The following is a 20,637-nucleotide window of genomic DNA, read 5'->3' on the forward strand; positions in this document are numbered from 1 at the left end:
CTGGATCAACATATTAAGTGCGGAAAATGACTTCCTATATAAGCTAATATAATTTGTAATTTTCAATGTTATTTTACTTCGGTTTTTATTTTAACATAAGCCACAGTACAATTAAGGATAACAATAATCTTTCTTTAATAAGAAATTAAATTAAAATATATATAAAATAAAAATATTAAGAACTTTATCTAAAACACGCATTTCAAATCAAAAAGTACAATCACGTGAATCTTGTTTATTGCAAATAATAAGCATTATATAAAAAATATTTTTTATTAATTTAATCGACGAAAACCCATTAAAAATATTATTAATTGAACAATCTTATTTATTTCCAACTCTTAAAATATTAATGTGTATAATTAATAATATTAGAATTAAATTATAATTTAATTAAAATTAAAGGTTTAAACAATATTATTTCGTACATTTCAGAAAAAAACAATGAATATTTGAACTCACATAAATACACTCGTTTAAAAATAAATACTTATTTTCTATGATCATTTGATTGCACAGCTTGCTTCCTTAATTTTATTAAATGCTGAAGATATTCCTTTGGTGTTCTCGCGTGCGTTTCTGACTTACAGTACTTTTTGGTTTTATCTCGGAATTCTAGTAAATAGTTGTCGTATTTATGAACCGAAGCTTCCAAACTATTACAAGCACTTTTAATTTTTCTTTCAATATTGTTAAACGTAGTAGGTTCGCTTTTGTTTTTTATTTTTAAGCTATGCCTCTGCTTAACTGTCACAATATTTTCGTTTTCCCTTTTAGTACAGCTACATTCGTCACATTGCAAATCTGGGCACCATGATCCTTTTTTTAATTTTGAATCTGAAACATTCCAACTTCTTGCTTCAGATGTTATCCAATTGTTATCATTAAGTGAATCAATTTTATTCCACAAAAATGAATCTGAGTCCATTTCGCTTAAAACAGAAGTTGCCGAGTCATCACTCTCTATTTCTATATCACTTTCGTTTTGACTCGAATTACTCGCTACGTTAACTTTTCTCTGCCATTCATTGCTACAACATTCTGCAGGTGTAACATCTATGTCCTTAAACCGGATGATAGTTTTTGGTTTATTCTTCTTCCGGGATGGAGCTACTTTAATATTGTAAGGATATAGATTATCATTTCGCCCTAATATAAGATCCTCATAATCTTTCTGGCCTATTTTTCTGTCGCAATCAGCTGTAACACGGGGTAAAAGCACATTATCTTTATCAGAAAAGTCTTCTAAGGCTTTCTCATGTAACTCTAATGGTTTAATACTGTTGAAATTACTTAAATCACAGTTTTCATTGAAATTAGTATCATTTATTCTCATTTCATTAACTTCTGGTTTTTTTAGTAAATTGTTGTGATTCGTTAATAAATCTGGCGTTGTAGCAACACTGTGCTTTTCTTTTTCCTTTCCAATGTCTAATGAGTCATCTATTGTTTCGTCTGAACTTTGAGATTCTGAATCCACTGCGTACATAGGAGATATATTGATATTAATTACTGGAGACACGCTGCTATCATCCGTGCTTGACTTAATCCGTTCAATTCTTTTGATATATTTCATATAAGCAGATTGCCGTTTTCTCCTCCTAGGAGGAGGCTGAACATTTGTTTGTGAACTGTGGTTTCTCGTTAATACTAATTCAGTCATCGTACATGAATTCTTGTAACTCGCTTTTTTACAATCAGTTACTGTAGAACTATCTTTGTAGGATAAAGTGCTATATTTAGGGCCAACAGCTATTTCCTTTAAACGTGGTGTCACCGGCGTAGTTTCAGTACTGACATCTCGATAAAATATACAATTTCGGTCTTGATGGCATATATATGACTGAAGATCTGTCTGAACGTCAGTACCTTGATCTTTGACTCGGATTACTGTCTTTCTTGTTTGCGTATGTGCTGGTATTCCTATTTTTCTTTTATTTCTCAAAGCTTTTTTACTAAGCTCCATCAATCGTTGCCTAGCATTCGAACAAATTTTCAATTCATTTAGGGGTTGCAGAATTTTAGTCTCACTCACTGGTTTCTTATCAACGATAGATTCTTGTTTAGAAACAGCAGCTTCATTTTTTTTAAGCTTAGAATATAATCTTTCTGTGACAGAGGCTATGATCTCAGCTCGCTGATTATCATAGAGAATTGGGTTTTGTGGTGTCTTTGAGTTGTCTAAATTGAGTGAGTCATCTCCTTGTGCTTCACTAAGATCAGCATCTGATAAACGATGACTTTGATTACTTTGTAGTGCCTTATCACTAGTAAGTACTTCTTGTGAACGGAAATGACGCTTCTTACGCCTAAGAGGTGCCGCAACCTCAATGTCACTACCGCTTTTAGTTCTCTCGAGTGCAGGTCCAAATAATTTGTCTATTTCTTTATTGATTTCATTACTTATCTCGGCATTTTTGTCCATATTGTTTATAACATCCGAACTTCCACTGGCAATTGAAGACGGCGTTGATTCAGAATTTCTACCCTCTCCTTTCACATATCGTAAATTCATTATATTACCTATCTTTGCTTGTGTCTTTGATTTCTCGTTATTTTGATTTTCATTTAATTTCCAGTGCTCATCGTCGTACGATAATTGTCTAGTTTCAAGTTTCTGAAAGATAATACAACTTTTTAGATTAACGAAAAAGTCAGTATTCTTAAGTGTTGTTAATAAAAAGATAATATTTTACAATAATAGATATTAAGACATAATAATGAGAAATAAGAAAATTTGTAAAAGTAGTACAAAATTAGAAAACTTCGATGTATCACTTTTTATTTAAATCACTTGGGTAAGTATTCATCACCGTGCATAGACATTACATATGCGCCACCTAAAAACTGAGATATTATGTCCCCTCTGCCTGTAGTTAACCTGTCCTATTCACCCTTCAAACTAAGACATAACACCACTAATTATCTATTACTGTTAGGCGCTAAAATATGAATTACAAATATCTATAGAAATACATATACTTAATAATTAAAGAAAGTTATTTTAATAATTTACAAAGTCAGATATAAAACCGATACCCAGCCAATTTAGATTGAGGTCAAAGCAGTACCCAGTAAACAGCTATACACTGAAAATTCGTAGACTCTTCACTCTTAATCAAAATACAGACTAATATTTTCATTAAATACTCACATATTGAATAAAATGGCGATTCAGCTCAGCTAACAGCTGATTGAACTGAGCTTGCAAGGCCGCTTTGGATATGACGCTAGTCACAGTGGACGTTTGCGAGTCTGGAAGGTGTCGCGCGCGAGCTGCCCAGCGAAGAGTGGACGCAGACTCACCGTAACACGAGACGCTGGGGGACACCGCTGCACGCAAAATCATTTCCAATTGTTGTGCATTTGTTTACCAAATCAACAATTGTTGGAAAGTAGTTACGATGAGGGATAAGTAATTTAGTAATAAAAATATGTCAAGTCTCATAAAGAGCTTTTAGTCAATCGATAATTATATTCGAAAAAAATTAGTCCACAGCAGACTCAGACCGCAGAAGTTTAGTTCTTAGTGGCTAAATAATTTTCAACTTGTACGTCCATTTTTTTATATGTCTATCATACCATTACAATTCGAATATTTCTCCAGTCTGATTCAATATATTTTGTTGAGATAATCTATGACATGACATTATATATTTTTTTACAAATCGAACACTTATAGTGTTCGATTTGTATTATATAGGGTAAGTTAGGGTAACTTTTTTACAACCGGCACCGGTTTAACATAAATATCTATTGTTTTCGACATTTATGCAAATAAAGGTTAAAATAGATAAGAGATAAAAACTAAACCGGATCATTTTATGTAAAAAAACACAACTAGTAATGTTGATTAATTACAGTTGGATGTTAAAATAATAAGCAAGATATGTGCAATAAATCTTACTCGCAATTATGAATGTGCTGCCGCCACCCGTGAAACAGTCCTTTAACAACCAGGTTAACGCTGAATCTCGATAGGGCACGAACCTGCTACGTCCAGATCCGCCACTTACTAAAATAATAATAAAAAAACCTATACAATCAATAATCTACATCAATTTCATTCAAACAAAAAAAATCAATTATTGAGGTATCATGACGCGAAGACAGCATTACTGCTCAACATGGCGAGGCTCTTGCAAGAAAAAAAGCATATCAAGGTATATGTCGTAGCCTGATTTAAGTTGAGCGGATTGTCATCAGACTACATAGAAACAAATTTTAGAAGGAAAGTGAAAAAAGCAGGTTCTAGTTAAGTTACATATCATACGAATATTAAGTGATACGCCAATTTTTTTCTCAAACCCCACCATAACTGATTGTGCAAACAGTATAAAAACCCCACTTCGCGTTATTTCGCGCTAAATAACTTTACTTGTTATTTCTTATATAATGCGTCACTCCCTCATACTGAAGTCAATAATATAACAATACCGATATTTATAGAACATAATATATTAGTGGGATTAGACATTCTTTTTTTTTTAGTTTTGGCTTTTATTTATGCCAAGAGGGCACAGATTATTTCGCCAAGGGATTAGACATATTTTTAATTTAAATTATTTCCTATATTTATACCTACATAATAATAATTCGAAATTGTTTTTACTGATGAAATATAAATTAAAACTTTCCAACAATATAGAATGAACTCCACTGAACATGTCTAAATGTGTTTTCGATTTTTTTTTTATTAAAATATGATATTTTATGCATTCATAACTTACATTGAGGTTACCTGATACAAAATCGAATGTTTTGAGTAAAACCCAATATAATAAAAAAAAAACCGTTATTTACCTAGCGCCGAGATGACATTGCTGAGCGCTACTAACGATTTGTTGATATTGGCTCCTTCCTTCTGACGTCCTCTCGCACAGCCTTCCCACACAGATTTTTCGCTACAAAATATTATTAATTATATATGTTTTGTAACCACTTACATATTTTAAATTTTAGATTCTCATATTACTCAACATGACGTTCACTCATGACCATCTATATTAACATAACAAATATATTTGATTATGGAATTTAATCGCTGTAATCTAGTTTACGGGTCCAAGTTTTACGGGTTAGTGTTTTAATCCATCCCAAGCTCGGCATCATGTACGACTAGAGGAACCTGGTAAAAAAAAATAAACTTCATTGTACCCTAAAGGCACTTTTAATGAGATTATGTGCGATATTGGTCTGTTCTAAGGAGTTTTCAACTGATGTCTAAAAAAGATAACTGACTAAAAATTAAAATCCGTACCACGTTGAATTTATTTTGAGCTACACAGTTGTTTAATGGGTGTCCCATTCTAATCCACATGCGAAAACAAAACCACACGAAATCTCATCGCTGGGCAACCTAAGTATAATCAATCCATAGAAATAATATACTTAAAAAAATTAAAAAGGATATATAAATAATATTACGTATATAACATATTATTTATATTATGCGTTTTCTATAGTTAAAAAAGGGTCAAGGGTATATTGACCATTACTTATTTTAGTGACATATTATTTATTATAATGATTTATATTAATTATGTACGTATAAATATATATTCCGTTAAAGTTTAGGGCCAAGGCTTACACGCTAGTTAGGGTTCAAAAGTCAAACTCATTCGATTTCCTGACATCCAACTATCATACACTCACTTTCTTATCGTCAAAATTTGTTTATCATATACCATTAAGACTTAAAAGTAGATCTATTGACTCACGCAGGCGTCATGTTTAATTATTATCGAACTATTTGGGAAGAGGTCGCTATCATTTAATCTATGTGATCTTTCTTATGCAATGCAGTAACTGCATTCATCAGTATTGAGATTAATCTTGTAACAAATTTGCATGCACGTTATCAGATCTAATACCTGACATCCCTTCAATCGCGGACGGAAACTAGTAAATTAATAATTACTTTGTGACTTTACTTGTAGTATTATTCTTTTTATTGAAGATTTTTCCAAGTAATAAACCAGGCACTGTTTATCACATAACTCAGTTGCTTATTTTACAAGATAACATCAAAAATGTAAGAATTATTACGCAGCGAAAGTTTTACTTAGCCGTTAGCCAGCTCTGTCGCCGTTGCACAGATTTCCTACTAGATAACCAATCCCAAAAAAGCACCAGCTTTTTGACAGTGGTTCTCTTAGGTACTTAGATAAAAGCTATTTTCATTTTATGATTTTTAAAGAAAAACTACTTCAAAAATCATAATATAGTTTAAATTTGATCTGTATATATTTATTTATATCGGTTTATATAAATACTACGGAACCATACTATCTGCGTAAGCTATGACTCTTACCCTTGAATGTATGTTCTTCTTTGAGTTCCTGAATGAATAACTTTGGAAAAGTTAAACATAATTTATAAACTTAATTATATTATATTTTGTACTCTTGTTTAACCTTATTTATACTATATCTGCCTTGACCTTAATTATAAAACATAATCGACAACTTCTTAAGCAGTCAAAACCTCACTGATGAACGCAATAGAAATATTTGTATGGTAATATATTATGTCAGCGTTTTTCTATGAATTATAAAGATTGTTTAATATATTTACCTATATCAATTGTTGATATCGCTTAGAATAATACTTAGATGAAGTGCATTAGCTTCGATACATAAAGACACATGTACAATGATTAATACCTTCCCTTTTGCTCCGCGTATGATCAACGATTCAAAAACATGGGAACATAAAATTCCAATTGTATTGTATTGTATTGTACTGTATTTACAGTACACTTAGACCTTGTAGTAGTGTGCAAAATCCTTCATTAAGAGTATAACACCTCGCCTTATTGCCTCCACAGTAAGGCTGGATAATTTTTTGGCCAGAGGATCGGAATTGCGGTTCAACGTAGAAATGCTGCTGGCATTCTTCTACGCGATCATGATTTGTTCAGAATCTTTTTTTATTATTTTTGTTTGTATAAAATTTGCTTAATGCTAATAATTCGTATTCTAATAAAAATTATACTTAATAATATACACATGTCTTTGGGGCTGATGTTCAAATTTATCCCATCAGGATTATATGATGGCAAACATCCAGGGCTTTTCATGTTATTTATTTGTACCGGTCGTACAACATTGATATTACCGAATATAATTAACTCATTTTCATTCAATTGCACCTACATATCTCAAATACATGCAAAATCAAATACACTCATAAAAACAACTAATCAAGCATTTGCAAACTCGTTTTGGATTGCCTCGTCCATAGCAATGTTGGAATAATACTTATTAAGAATACCGGAGCCATAGTTACACAATATATGACAAAATTATGGTGTATAGGTAAGTTATATAAAAAGAGATTAAGCTCTAAGTTAAAAAAGAATTAATACCGATATTTTTTTGCTTTTTGCTTACAGATAACTATTGGAATTATCTATTTTTGGAATTCCGTAGCTAAATGGAAAAAACGGAACCCTTATAGATTCGTCGTGTCTGTCTTTCTGTCCGTCCGTCCGTATGTCACAGCCACTTTTTTCCGAAACTAAGTAGATGAACCGCATTAAAATTTTCACACAAATATAGAAAAAAAAACAATAAATTATGGGGGTTCCCCATACTTAGAACTGAAACTCAAAAATTTTTTTTTCATCAAACCCTTACACTTGTATGGATAGGTCTATGGATAGGTCTTTAAAAATGTTATAGAGGTTTCTAATATCATTTTTTCTTAACCGGATAGTTTGCGCGAAAGACACTTCCAAAGTGGTAAAATGTGTGTGCCCTCCTTGTAACTTCGAAAATAAGAGAATGATAAAACTAAAAAAACATATAATGTACATTACCATGCAAACTTCCACCGAAAAATAGTTTTAACGAAATATAGTAAATAGTTTTTTTAATACATCATAAATCGTAAAAAGTAATATACCTTTCATTCAATCAACTCAAATATAAAAATAAAAAATTTAATTTCATAAACATAAATCTTGTTACTTGCTGCTACGGAACCCTTCATGGGCGAGTCCGACTCGCACTTGGCTTTTTTTTTTAGTTTGTCACTATATCATATTAATAAACAAATATTATACAGCTTTGTCTCCAAGCTCACTCCCTCTTACCGTAAATATTATTTACACGAAAGATTTCTTTGTTTAATTAACTAAAATGTCGGTCTATATGTTTGTATGCCTGCTCGCTACAAACTAACACTCGATTTAAAGCTAATTTCCCAGTGACTAATTACGCTTCTTAGGTTTTTGTAAGATTTTTAAATGAATTTGAGAGACACGACCTAATTATGTATATTTTTAACAATCAATGTAATGTCATGTACCAACGCAGTGCAACTTAATTCAAGATGCGATTGTTATTTACTCTTATGATAGGTAAAAATGTCTACCACGTGAGCAAAGTATGTAGTGAATTTGCCAGTTCCCTAACAATTTTAAATAGCTTTGAATAAATACAATATTATGAAACAAAATTCAGAGGTACGACAAATATATTAAACAGAAACAAAAATGATATCATATTAAAATCAATGTCATATTGCCTAATTATATATAAAAAAAAATAGTAAAATATTTTCTTTAATTATATATATAATGATGTGATGGAAAGGACATAATTTATTTTAAGCAATCAAATATATATTTCCATATACGTACAACGGTAGTACTTATGTAATGTAGTTTTTTTACTACGATTGTATTAGGAAATGGTACTAAACAATAGAAAAACAAATGTCTCGTCCAGAATAGGTAATTCCGTATTTTTATGGCATAAATAGACAGACGTGCATGGTGATTGGCGACCAATCTAATATTGGTCGACAATCACCATAGACATTGACACCGTAAAAAAAATTACAATTCCTTACAGACAAATGCTTCAACGACCTTGGGGACTAAGAAGTTATGCCCTTTAATTACACTGGCTCACTTACCCTTCAAACACGAACACAACAATACTAACTATTGCTGATTGGCGATGGAATATACATATGTTGAGTGGCTGGTACATATCCAGGCGGGTTTGCGCAAAGGCCTACCCCCAAGTATCACAAGATGTCTCGAGAAATTTTTCACGATATCTCTATTTTCTAAGCATTCATTATTGAACTAAAGGTGTGGTAACCGAAAGAAGTAACATAAATACCTGCCAGCAAGATCAGCGAGATGCAATGTAGCGTGTGGTGTTACCAGCTCTAATAATGCGTGAGACCTCGAAGAGCAGATATTACGCTTAGTAGCAGCTGTTCGACGCCTGCGCGTGCCTTCGTTTACCACGGCCAGCAATGTCTCTACGTCATGAACTGTCACGCGACGAAGATCTGGCAACAATTTTTTTTTCTATTTATGATAGAAAAGTAGACGTATGACTATCTACCGATAAAATCAATCTGATTTTTTTATATATAAGTAAATATATGTAAATACATTTCCCGCTGAATTTTGAGATTTCAAATTTCCTTAACCAAAATACATACAGAAGCTCGCTAGTAAGCGATAATACATTTATTTTTCTATATCTCTTATTAATTGAATATTTTATAGGAGTACATTAAAAGTATAAATAGAAATTAATAGGTTACTTGTGTCTTATACACTGACAATGCAAATTGCAAGACGATGTAACTCATTCATAGTTATTTCCTGCTCTGATAATTCACCGCCAAAAAAAAAAAACAACAGTGTACCTATCCGCCTTGTTGTTCCAATCGAAGAAGGAATAAATAACCTTAGATTTACGCATTCCCTGCAATTTATAAATAAATAATTTAATATTTTTTTATAAATCTCGATTAATATACCTATGTTTAAGTATAATACTACACTATACCTCCTACTGCCTACCCTCAAAATGTATTTTTTTTGCAAATCCTTAATATCATAGTTTAATCAAGCTCTCGACCAATAATATGACGTCCATTCGATTTCAAATGTTGTTTATTTGTCAGTTATCCCCTAGTGTATTGAAAAGACGGAATTGATCATACGAATTCAAACACGCTAATGTTCAAAGTATCGCTGTTTGTTGGTGGAATAATTTAGTATAATTTACTGGTTAGCCAGTTACCTACTCAGAAAAATATATTATATTATATATAGTTCAGTTATCATGCTTAGGACACCTGATACTAATTTTAAAATACTAACATAAATGTAAATGTATAAATTTTAAATTCCGAAAAGTAATTTAAGTTTATGGCGATATATGCCATAAAATTTTATTATATTTGTACTTCACTAATTACCGAGAAACACGCACGAATATTGCGCAAGGAAATTGCTCAACAAGACTAAAATTTTAAGACATATTTTGTAATTACAAATATGTAGACAAATTTGAATAAGATCCATATTTGCCTACTGATTTTTGCTATAAAACAAAAGAATAAAACATTATTGACTTTATAGATAATAGATAATAATATGTATATTAAAAGAATACGTTGGGGGTAAACACAATTTAATTTAGTTTTTAAACATTATTAAAAATCTAGTTTAGCACAAGTTGTTTCGATCGTTGTCCTTATGTCATTAAACCTATTCTTTAACAACAAACTCGATACTCACCACGACACGATCGTGGAATATCAGAAAATAATATACGACATTGACTATAACAGTAATAATATTTATAGGATGCATAACACAATAACATCGCATCGACGTAATTTTAACATTTTACGAAATGATTTCTTTCGGAATAGCACTGCATATAAAATATTACCTAAGTTTAAATGATAATAGTCTATATATAAATACAAATTATGTCTTTTAAAATTCAAATTTTATTATAATTCATAAGAAACAAATTATTATTAATATGACCGTCGTTAAGATAAATGTATTTAATTAAGGTGCTAAATTTAAATCAACGTGCTTTGAAAGATTTATATTACTCAAATACAATAACAAATAAAATAATGTAACACGTTATTAACTAAGACCATTAAAACTTATACAATTATCCATGTTTTTTCGAAGCATAATTTACAAAAGTAAACTTATTTATATTTATGGCTACTTACTTTGTACGTAAGGTCCCTTAGTCGGGTGCTCCCTTACTCGCAGGTCTTTGCGTGCGTTTCCTTTTCGCCTTGGAAGGGAGTTAAGAGATAAGGGTGCTTCACCAGCTAGAAGATCGTGGACCCGCTCGTTGTATATCTCTAAGAAGCTAAAATAATAGTATGATCAATATAACACTAAATTATATGTACATCAATCTAAATGGAAATTTTATGTTATTTACGATTTGGAAAATTCAAGCAAGACTTAGTAGAACTCGGTAGAGGATAGATTTAAGCTATTAACTGACTCTACAGAAATATAATAACAACTTCAACCACAGAGTTGATTAACAGCCTGATTGTAATAAATATGGAGGACACAACAGTTTGACCGTTTGGTCAGGGTGCAGTTGCACATCCTCTGTCGAGATTCTCGCGTTTTATAAGTAAAAGTATAAATACACAACCAAATATACAGCTGTGCACTAATTAACGTACAGCTGATATCACTGCGCAATGGGGCACCGATTGGTAAAAATTTTAACGACAGAACTTCGCAATTATATTATTGCATTATTTTCTTAGAGTATTGCATTTTGGACAATAATATGTCCTACTCTACAAATTGTAAAAATGTCGGGTACTGCTGTGTTATTTGTATAATCTAACCCGTATTTATCAGACAGAGTCTATAATTCTGTTAAACGGCCGTCACGCTACATCGTACAACTCATAATAATATGCAATATAAAAAAAAAACATAAATTATAAACTAAGAAAAAAAACTAATAATACAAAAAATAATTTTCAGTGCATGAGTTTTATTACTTAAACGCGAAACTTTGGATATAGTCGCCAGCATACAGTCCTGAACGAATTCCTTATTTATCACAGACAAATATTTAATTCTAAATTACTCACACAATCCTACTCACTATATAAGTATAGACGCACACTATATCTGTATTATAAGAGGATAGGCAGGGAAGACTGTTCTGCACAAACTAAGGCGGGCGGCTAGTACGGAGTCACGTGTCAATTTAATCCAGGTGTGAAGCCGTATCGTTAGATATCGCCTGACTACAATGTTTTATGTTTGCGATTAAGGTTGACAAAACTTTTTATGTGTTTAATGAAAATATTATTAAAATTTTAAGGATTCGTGTTTAAACTTCATGCAAGAACTGTTTATTGGAGAGAGTTTCAACAAGAAAAAATTCGGTGTGACTTTTCGCCAACTTGACAAAAACCTTTTAAAATATTTTATGACTTGAAGTAGTGCCACGATTGACAAATAAACAATCTCTTACATTGTTACGTAACTTATTTGCGGTTTGAACTGATTTAATAAATATAAATAAAAATACATACGTTTTGTATCTACAACTTTCAATGGTCTTAATAGTAATGTAACCGAACCATTTATCAGTAACAACCTTATTGTTTCTCCCACACATTCGAAAGACACGTTACATATGTACCTATGTCGTGATATATTCGTATATAGATATTAGTAGTGATAACACCGCAATCGTAAAGGGTGCGAAGTTCGCGTGTCGCTCCGACCTTGAAAAGGGGGCGTAATGTCTTTTTTATCTACGTTTATTACTGCTGACTTAATCCTATGCGTTTTGTTAAGAAAGTCGCGGCAGGTGATGAAAGATAAGCCCAGTGGCATTGTAAAAACGCAAAGGTATTGCGTTACTAATGACTTTCATAATAATCCAGAGTTAATGTAAAGAAACTTGTAATGGAGAAAAGTTTATGTGTTGAAGAAGAAAACGTATTTGATTTTCCACAATCGAAAAATACGAAAATACAGTGATATTAGATTAGAGAGTTTTAGTAGTGCGATCAGATTAGTTTCAGTTTCCAACCGCGTCTTCACCCGCTTATAAGGGCGAGGTCTCAGATGTCAGGCTACCTGTGTCCTTATCTGTACCCCTATGATAACTTGTATGCAAAATTTCACGATGATCAGTTGAGGAGTTACGACATGAAATCATAATAAATAAACAAACTCACTTTCACATTTGTAATATTACTTACGATTACTATCAAGATTACTGTTCGATTTTTCTTAAATCTAGCGGAGCAGTATTTAAGAGATAATAATATATTGTAAAAATTCTTAGTAAGTGTGAAAGTTTACTGATGTGAATAATATTTTTTCTAATATTTAAAATCTTTTTTCTTCTTGCTTAAAAGATGAAAGTAAGTTACCGTGAATATTTGTCTCCTTTTCAATATTTGACCTGTTCCGATATTTCCTTAGCATATACTTTATGGTAGGTAACCATATCATATAAATTATTAATTTCATATTCTTTACATGCCTCAAACTAAATGATATCCAAATTTCGGCTCGTTAATTCAAAAGTAACTTGGAGTTTCATGTTCGCGGACATACATAGTCAAGAATTATAACTCACCGTATCAATTGAACTAGCCCAGTAGTATTACTAATCAAAGATGATTTATTTATTGTTAAAAATGAAATTAATTTGTTATAATATATTAAGTTGTAACAGAAAAAAATAGTTGAGATGACCATTGATTTATCGGCAGAACACAATAACCTGTAATGGCTACATGGCGAATGAGAAAAGTGACGTTCGCCGATGTACACATTTCGTGACTTGAATTAGGTTTTCAAATTCATAACGCGATGATACAAAATTTAAATTACCTCGTAAATACAGAATCAACTCTCTGTTCTCTCTGTTCTTCTCTGTTTTCAACCGTCTGCATTCTTCAAAATGTAATCAATAATATTATTGTTGGCAACTGCGATGATCCAAAAATTGAGGACAAAAAAAAAATTCGTTTAGTGGAGAAACTGTTTTAAGCAAAATTATTCATTTAAACATATAGTTGAGCTTTTTAGTTATAATTGGTAATTTCTTGTGACAAGGATGAATAGATTCGACTTTGATTGTATGTGTTAGCTTTATAGTCATGTATAACATTTTCAAATATATAATACTATAAAAAATACAGATATATAAATTAATATTTTATATAGAGCGTATTATTAGCGCTAAAAACCACCACCACTCTCAAAATTTATATTCAGTCATCAAAATAGTCTAATGACTCTTTAAAATCCTATTCGTGAGAAATGATATCATTGATATTTTCTGTAAGTCTATACATATCCCACGGACGTTCAGCCATAAACGACGTCACTTAGTTATATTTTTTGTTCTACTTGGAAAACAATGCAGTACGAGTACATACAATTATTTCTGCAGAGATTTTTCAAATGTTAACACTTTCTTTCCTTTACAATTTATATCTCTCATACATTGAACCTTGTTATCCTTCATGGCTTTTTTCTTCTACCTTTTCTTTTGTTATATATATTTTTTTTATTGTTTCTCTTCATTTTAGTTTGAATCTTGTCAGAGAGGATGTCAGAAAAAAATACTAATAAAGTAAAAAAAAATTGCTTTAGTTATAGTACAGTACAATACAAACAAGCAACATATAAATAATATTACATAAAATGTACCTCTAAACGTATGGTTGTAATATCCAGACCACTAAAATTTAGAAAATTTCCTTCGGAGCGAACATTTTTCGCAACGTGCTTACTAATCCAAAACGATCATAGTGTATAATGGTGAGAGGATCCACAAGCAGAAATTTTGAACATGATTCGGCTCTCCCATTGAGCAAGTCATCCGGACTTCCTCTAATTATATTTATTCATTAATACTCCTTGTATAAAACTTTACAAGATATTTCTTCATATGTATATATATAAAAGATTGGACGTTTTAATAGTGGAACATTTTTTAAAAATACTCTTCGATTTTTTTAAATCTGGTACAGTGACTTGTTTAAATGCAAATTCAATGCCAGGTTTAGAAACATTTGTTACTAAAATTTAGCCGCATCTAATGGTCATGACTGTAATTACGATGTAATTTCTGTATTTCATCAAAAAACTTTTCAATAACGTTTGCCACTCTAATTCTCAATTTATGTATCAATTAGGCAATTGATTGAGTATCAATTGAGGCTTAATTCTATTGGGAAATCTTTATTGTTTTAGTCCTGATTTATTCACTTGTTTTAATATTTGTTATAAAAAATACCTACATTTTGTTTTAAAAGTTTTTGAATTAATGTTAAACGTTATAAAAAATATTATTTACTGATTCCGTTAAAATAAACTACACATAAAATAATAAATATCATATTCATAAAATTTAACCTAAATTTAAAATGTAACTCTTATAAAAATTTCATGTTAAATACGCCATTTAATTTAGTTAACACTAAGAACTATAATAACGCACCCAGTCAAATCTAATACGTATGTGCTTATCCGTATTTTACCTACTTTTAATAAGTAACTTGTACTTTTGAATAACCAGAATTTATATTGACCCCAAAACAACCAATTTAAAAAATTACTGTTTTTTAAGATGTAAGTACAAAATTAAAAAAGGTAAAAGTTAACGTGATATAAATAAAAGCTAAATTTGTGTATACTAATTTAGTGTCTGGAAAAGTAAAAGATAGACATATTCGCCAATCGCGTGAGACTTGGCCATCTCTGCGTTTCTTTACGTTGAATGCATTATGATAGTGAAACAATTTGCTATCTGACAAAATTGCTACCCACATATAGAGAAAATTGAACGGCATTCAATTCTAATGCAGATATGCTATTAAACTCATTTTGATTTCGTACCGTATTATTTTGCTTTGAAAAATTACCTCGGCCTTCATTCAACCTTAACTCGTTTAAATAAATAATTTTTAGTTTCCATATTATATTAATAAAAAATAATAATATGTCAAGTAAATATTACTAATAACAGTGACCATAAATAAAAATTGCCAATTATGTCAGTATCTTAAAAACTTTGCCATCTTGTAAGTCTTAAAAGATAAAACATTGTCTCGAAATATAGTCTTGTAAGTCTAAAAAACAAATGAAATTCAATGTGAAAGCTTAGCTATTATATATCTTAATTATTTAATTAATTTATTGATTAAAATTCATTTCCTCCTCCCCTAATGAAAGATTTTTAAAGGTTGTTTTTAACGGTGCAAAATCAAATGCCGCTCTGTTATAAACGGGTGTACCACTAGGTTCAATTTTAGGACCTCAGCTGTTTTTAACATATGTAAATGATTTACCTTATTTTGTTAATGAGACTTTTGACATTACAGATGGTAAATGATTAAACTTGACAGAAAGATAAACATCTATGACGTCGTAAACAGTGCTCTGTCACAAGTACTCGTAACTACAATTTATTTTAGTAATTTTCATAATCTTATGTCATATGGAATGTTGTTATGGGGGTAATGCCACAGATAATCAAATGATATTTATTCTGCAGAAAAGAGCTATCCGAAGTATATACAATACTAGTTCCAGGACCTCATTACGCGACAATTTGAAAGAAGTAGGTATATTAACAGCTGCAAACAATCCATAAAAGCGGATATACATACTATTAATAAAATAAATAAAAATAATAACTTGTAATGCAGGGGGCATTCCGCTTGCATACGAATAACCAAAAAAAGAATAACAAATTTGAAAAGCTTTTTTAAGACTAAATTAATCAATAAATTTTATTATCCATTAAAATAATACTTTTTAGAAAATAAAAATCCTGGTTTAGGCTCTCGTTCTATCACAGGACAGATTGAACAATAATTGTGAATAACATTATAATAAATGTGAAAAACAACTATGCAATTTTCTTCCGCTGATGCCGCTAGAATCTACTTTCCGAAACGGCGGTAGAGTTTAAATATTTACGATTGAAAAATGCTTTATTGTATTGTTTACTTAAATGAAATAAATTGATTTGATTAATTATTATTTATCCTTTTTTCTTTGCTAGTGTTTTTTCTTTTATACAATTTCTTATTGATATTTAATTTGTATAACTATCCTTTTTATATTGTTAATACTTTAAATTAGTACAACTAATTATCATTAATTTAGTCTTGATTAATTTTGAACCCCAAGCTGATTCACGCTTTTTTATAACAATCATAAATACTTTAAAAGAAATTAAATACCTGACAGTAATATCTACAGGTAATTCCTCGGCCAAGGCCTTGCAAATACGTGGTATCAAACCCGGTTGCACTGCTGACCCCACCATTGTATGAGTCTTCCCTGTCGCACTCTGGCCATAAGTCAAAACGCAAGCTGACCGACCACGGGATATTGTAGATAAAACTTGACGTCCGACTGTATCGAATATCTGAAAATAAATGCTTTATTTAAGAAACTCTCAACATAGTTACATAAAATAAATTTGCCGCCGGTAATATGGTGATTATTTTTAATTATATAATTAGACGGACAGGTCCATAGATGATGGAACCATCACTGCCCGTTAACATTAATACCATAAGAAATTTTAACAATTTATTACATCGCCAATACGTTACCAACCTTGGAACAGAGATGTTATGTCCCTTGTGCCAATAATTACCCACCTCACTCACCCTTCAAACGGGAACACATCTGTTTAACGGTAGAATATATGACTGAGTGGTGCCTACCCAGACGGGCTTGCACGAAACCTTATTACCAATTTAAGGTGATTATGATATGATGTAGCATGAGAAAGATTCGTAGATGCAACTTATTTATAGTTGATAACGAACCAGATAACGCTTTGGAGAATTACAAAAATTAGAAATACGAGTATATTATATCGCATATTTCATTTTGTTAAAAAATAAAAATTGTAATGACCTTTTCCTGCGATGCATAATCTGGATGTGTTGTTGCGCATGCACTGTTAAACGCATAGTCGACGTAGTAGCGTCGGACACGTTTGCGACTGTCACCAGCGCCTGATGTATTTACCTACGCAATGATATAAGTTTTTAATACATTACTAGACAAGCCCTGACTACGTATGTAGTAATAGTTACAGCGAAATATTCAATATGATTTGATCCCCTCGTGATCAGTTTTAACCACGGTGGCCATTCTCAAACGAGACAAGCCGACGATCATGCTCCTTGTCAGTGTGGTTTAAGATGTTCTATTAAATATCTATTGTATTTTTTGGTTGTGTATAATATTTATAGGCGGATGGACAAATGTATCTTATCTATTCATCGATGCGCCACCAACTTTGCGCTAAGATATTATGTCCCTTAACAATGTACATGTAGAAGACCCGGATCACACATCCTTCATACCTGAACACAACAATATTAAGTACATATGTATGTACAGCTGTTTAGCGGTAAGATATCTGATGAGTGTGTGATAGCAACCCAGGGCCTGCACAAAGCACTACGACCAAATTTATTCGAAATAGATTATGGCTTATTATTTAATTGGAATCGAAGCAATGAGTTTTACACTTACAACTGTAATCATCTTTTTGATACCATAATATGGCTAATTTTATACTTTCTCTAGAATAGTTTTCGAATTTTGACAAGGTATTAAAACGATAAAAAGAATAAAATAACTAATCATCTTTTTATAATTTAATCTATATCTTTAAACAAAATAAAAGTATTTTTGCAAACCATGTCAATGGGATTGATTCTGCTGTCGCAGATGTTTTTATCAGTTTCTAACTTTTTTGAGATGTAAAATTAAATTATGATTAAAATTAAATTACAATTTTATTTGAAAAGTGACGTCGAGATTTATTTATATTTATAATTTATCATTAGAAAAAACGGAGCTTGTTTGTGCGATCGAGTTAATCTCAGATGAAACCAGTGCCATTTCGTTAGATATTGCGTTTATTGAGACAGGAATATCGTCAAAAGTAAAATTGAATTGAAGTTAGCTTATATAAATCCAAAGCGGGTCAAACAAAATTTATGTCATTATACCTTATAAAAACCTATATTTACTGCCTGTTCAATTTTATGACAAAATTTTACGTTAGCCGAAAGAGAACCAAAAATTCTAATTTAAATTCAGGAAATAAGTTTAGAACCTTTAATACATGTTTCATTTGTTTTGATATGACTTACCTTTATATTGGTTATCGTAATTGTATTTTCGTCAAGAACACTCACAACTGGCACGCTATATATATCTAACTTAAGTTCTCTAAAATTGAAAAAAAAACACACACAAATTACTTATAATAATAATTGTATAACTTTTTCTAGCTATAAAATGTAACTAACTTTTCTGTGAAAGGTCGCACTCTTATTGCTAATTTTACGTTCGACATAATATCAGTAGGTAATATTTTGCCTTTTGTACTTCTGTAAAATCTTGACTATACACACGCACGAGCTTCACGTAAACTCATTAAAACTTAGCGCGTGCATCGGATCACGGATGCAGCTATTTTAGGACGCGTTGTCCCTTTTTAAGAAGTAGAGGAAATCTCAAAAATAGACATTTATTTAGACATATCTTCAACTAAGGGTTCGCCTCTAAAGTCGTTGGCGATTTTTACCTTTGTAGGTTATAAAAGTGGTTGCCTTAACAAATTTTGACTATATCTAATATATCCTAAATGTAATTTTTATTTTATTTTTGCCCGTGTCTCCGGGTGGGGTAATTTAGAATTCTTAACCACTAAAACCAATTAGGCATGGATCGGAAAGACTGCGGGATCGTGATGTTGTAATGCATCCTCAGCCCCTTCCTTGCTGTCCCACTTGAGAATCGGCGCAGCTCTCAGAGGGCGAAGGTGATCTCACCTCCCTGCACTCCTCACTAATGGGTAATGAAGGACAAGACCTAGCCGGCTGCCGTCTGGCTCTTCTCGCATGTAGGGTCCTTACATAACTAGGAATTAGGATTCTATATGTACATATATCTAATTACTGAATTAATTATTTTACTTACGGATAAAAAAAGTCCTTCGATACTTTTAGTAGATATATCGTCTAGTTAAAAATAGTACAATCAAAATGTATTAAATATCGGAAATAAAAAAATGCACAGAAAAGTAGTTATAGGTATGATTTATAATACCTAATACATTTTTATTTTAAATTATACACCGGGAATGATCTTATTTACAAATATATTGAGTAAATCCAATTGGTACTGCAAAAAGGCGCTATCCGATATCGACGTTAATTAATCCTGATTTACCTATCTTCTCCATAACGGTGACGAAAATCTAGAAAGCTGTAATATGCTAAATGTATATTAGCTTTCACTAAACTGATCAGATAAATTAATCATGGGATGTCAACTAACGTGATTTTAAACTAAATAATCCTATATTACAAAACCAAGCATGGAATATTAGTACTCCTCTAATTCTCTAGTATATCTATCTTTGCGATAATTTCCGTTTTCAACACAATCGAGAGCCTAATGTCTTCGCTTTAGGAGATTAGTATTAGTAATGCCATAAAAGCAAAGGAACTTTAATACTCTTATATAAAATTGATAAACTCTAAATCACCTTAAGAATTATCATCAAATTATATGAAGACATTGGATATTTTGACAGCCATTGAAAAGTTGTCAGCAACGTCTAAGTTTTAACTATCAATAATGTTCTTATCCATTATTTCTTCATCAAGGAAGTGTGATTTTTTATCATCATTTTACTATCTTTATCGATTCAATCACCGAACGGAATAAGTAAGTTAAGATATAACACCCAGTCTAAAAGTAAAATGTCTTTGAAATAAACTCAATTG

At 31.2% G+C, this 20,637-nt stretch overlaps 1 protein-coding gene across 1 annotated transcript; it reads right to left on the bottom strand.

Moving 5' to 3' along the window:
• Positions 1-477: 477 nt before the first annotated feature.
• On the bottom strand, positions 478-19,748 carry LOC125071112 (kinesin heavy chain-like). The gene is made up of 10 exons (XM_047681203.1): positions 19,678-19,748; positions 18,994-19,072; positions 17,741-17,854; positions 17,053-17,240; positions 11,017-11,162; positions 9,138-9,312; positions 4,804-4,904; positions 3,908-4,015; positions 3,155-3,333; positions 478-2,617 (listed from the first exon to the last, which is right to left on the bottom strand). The coding sequence occupies exons 1-10, from the start codon at positions 19,746-19,748 to the stop codon at positions 491-493; spliced, it is 3,288 nt and encodes a 1,095-aa protein (XP_047537159.1). The 3' UTR covers positions 478-490.
• Between the last annotated feature and the right edge of the window lie 889 nt (positions 19,749-20,637).

This window comes from Vanessa atalanta, chromosome 18 (genome assembly GCF_905147765.1).
Source record: "Vanessa atalanta chromosome 18, ilVanAtal1.2, whole genome shotgun sequence".
In the NCBI taxonomy this organism is placed as follows: Eukaryota; Metazoa; Arthropoda; class Insecta; order Lepidoptera; family Nymphalidae; genus Vanessa; species Vanessa atalanta.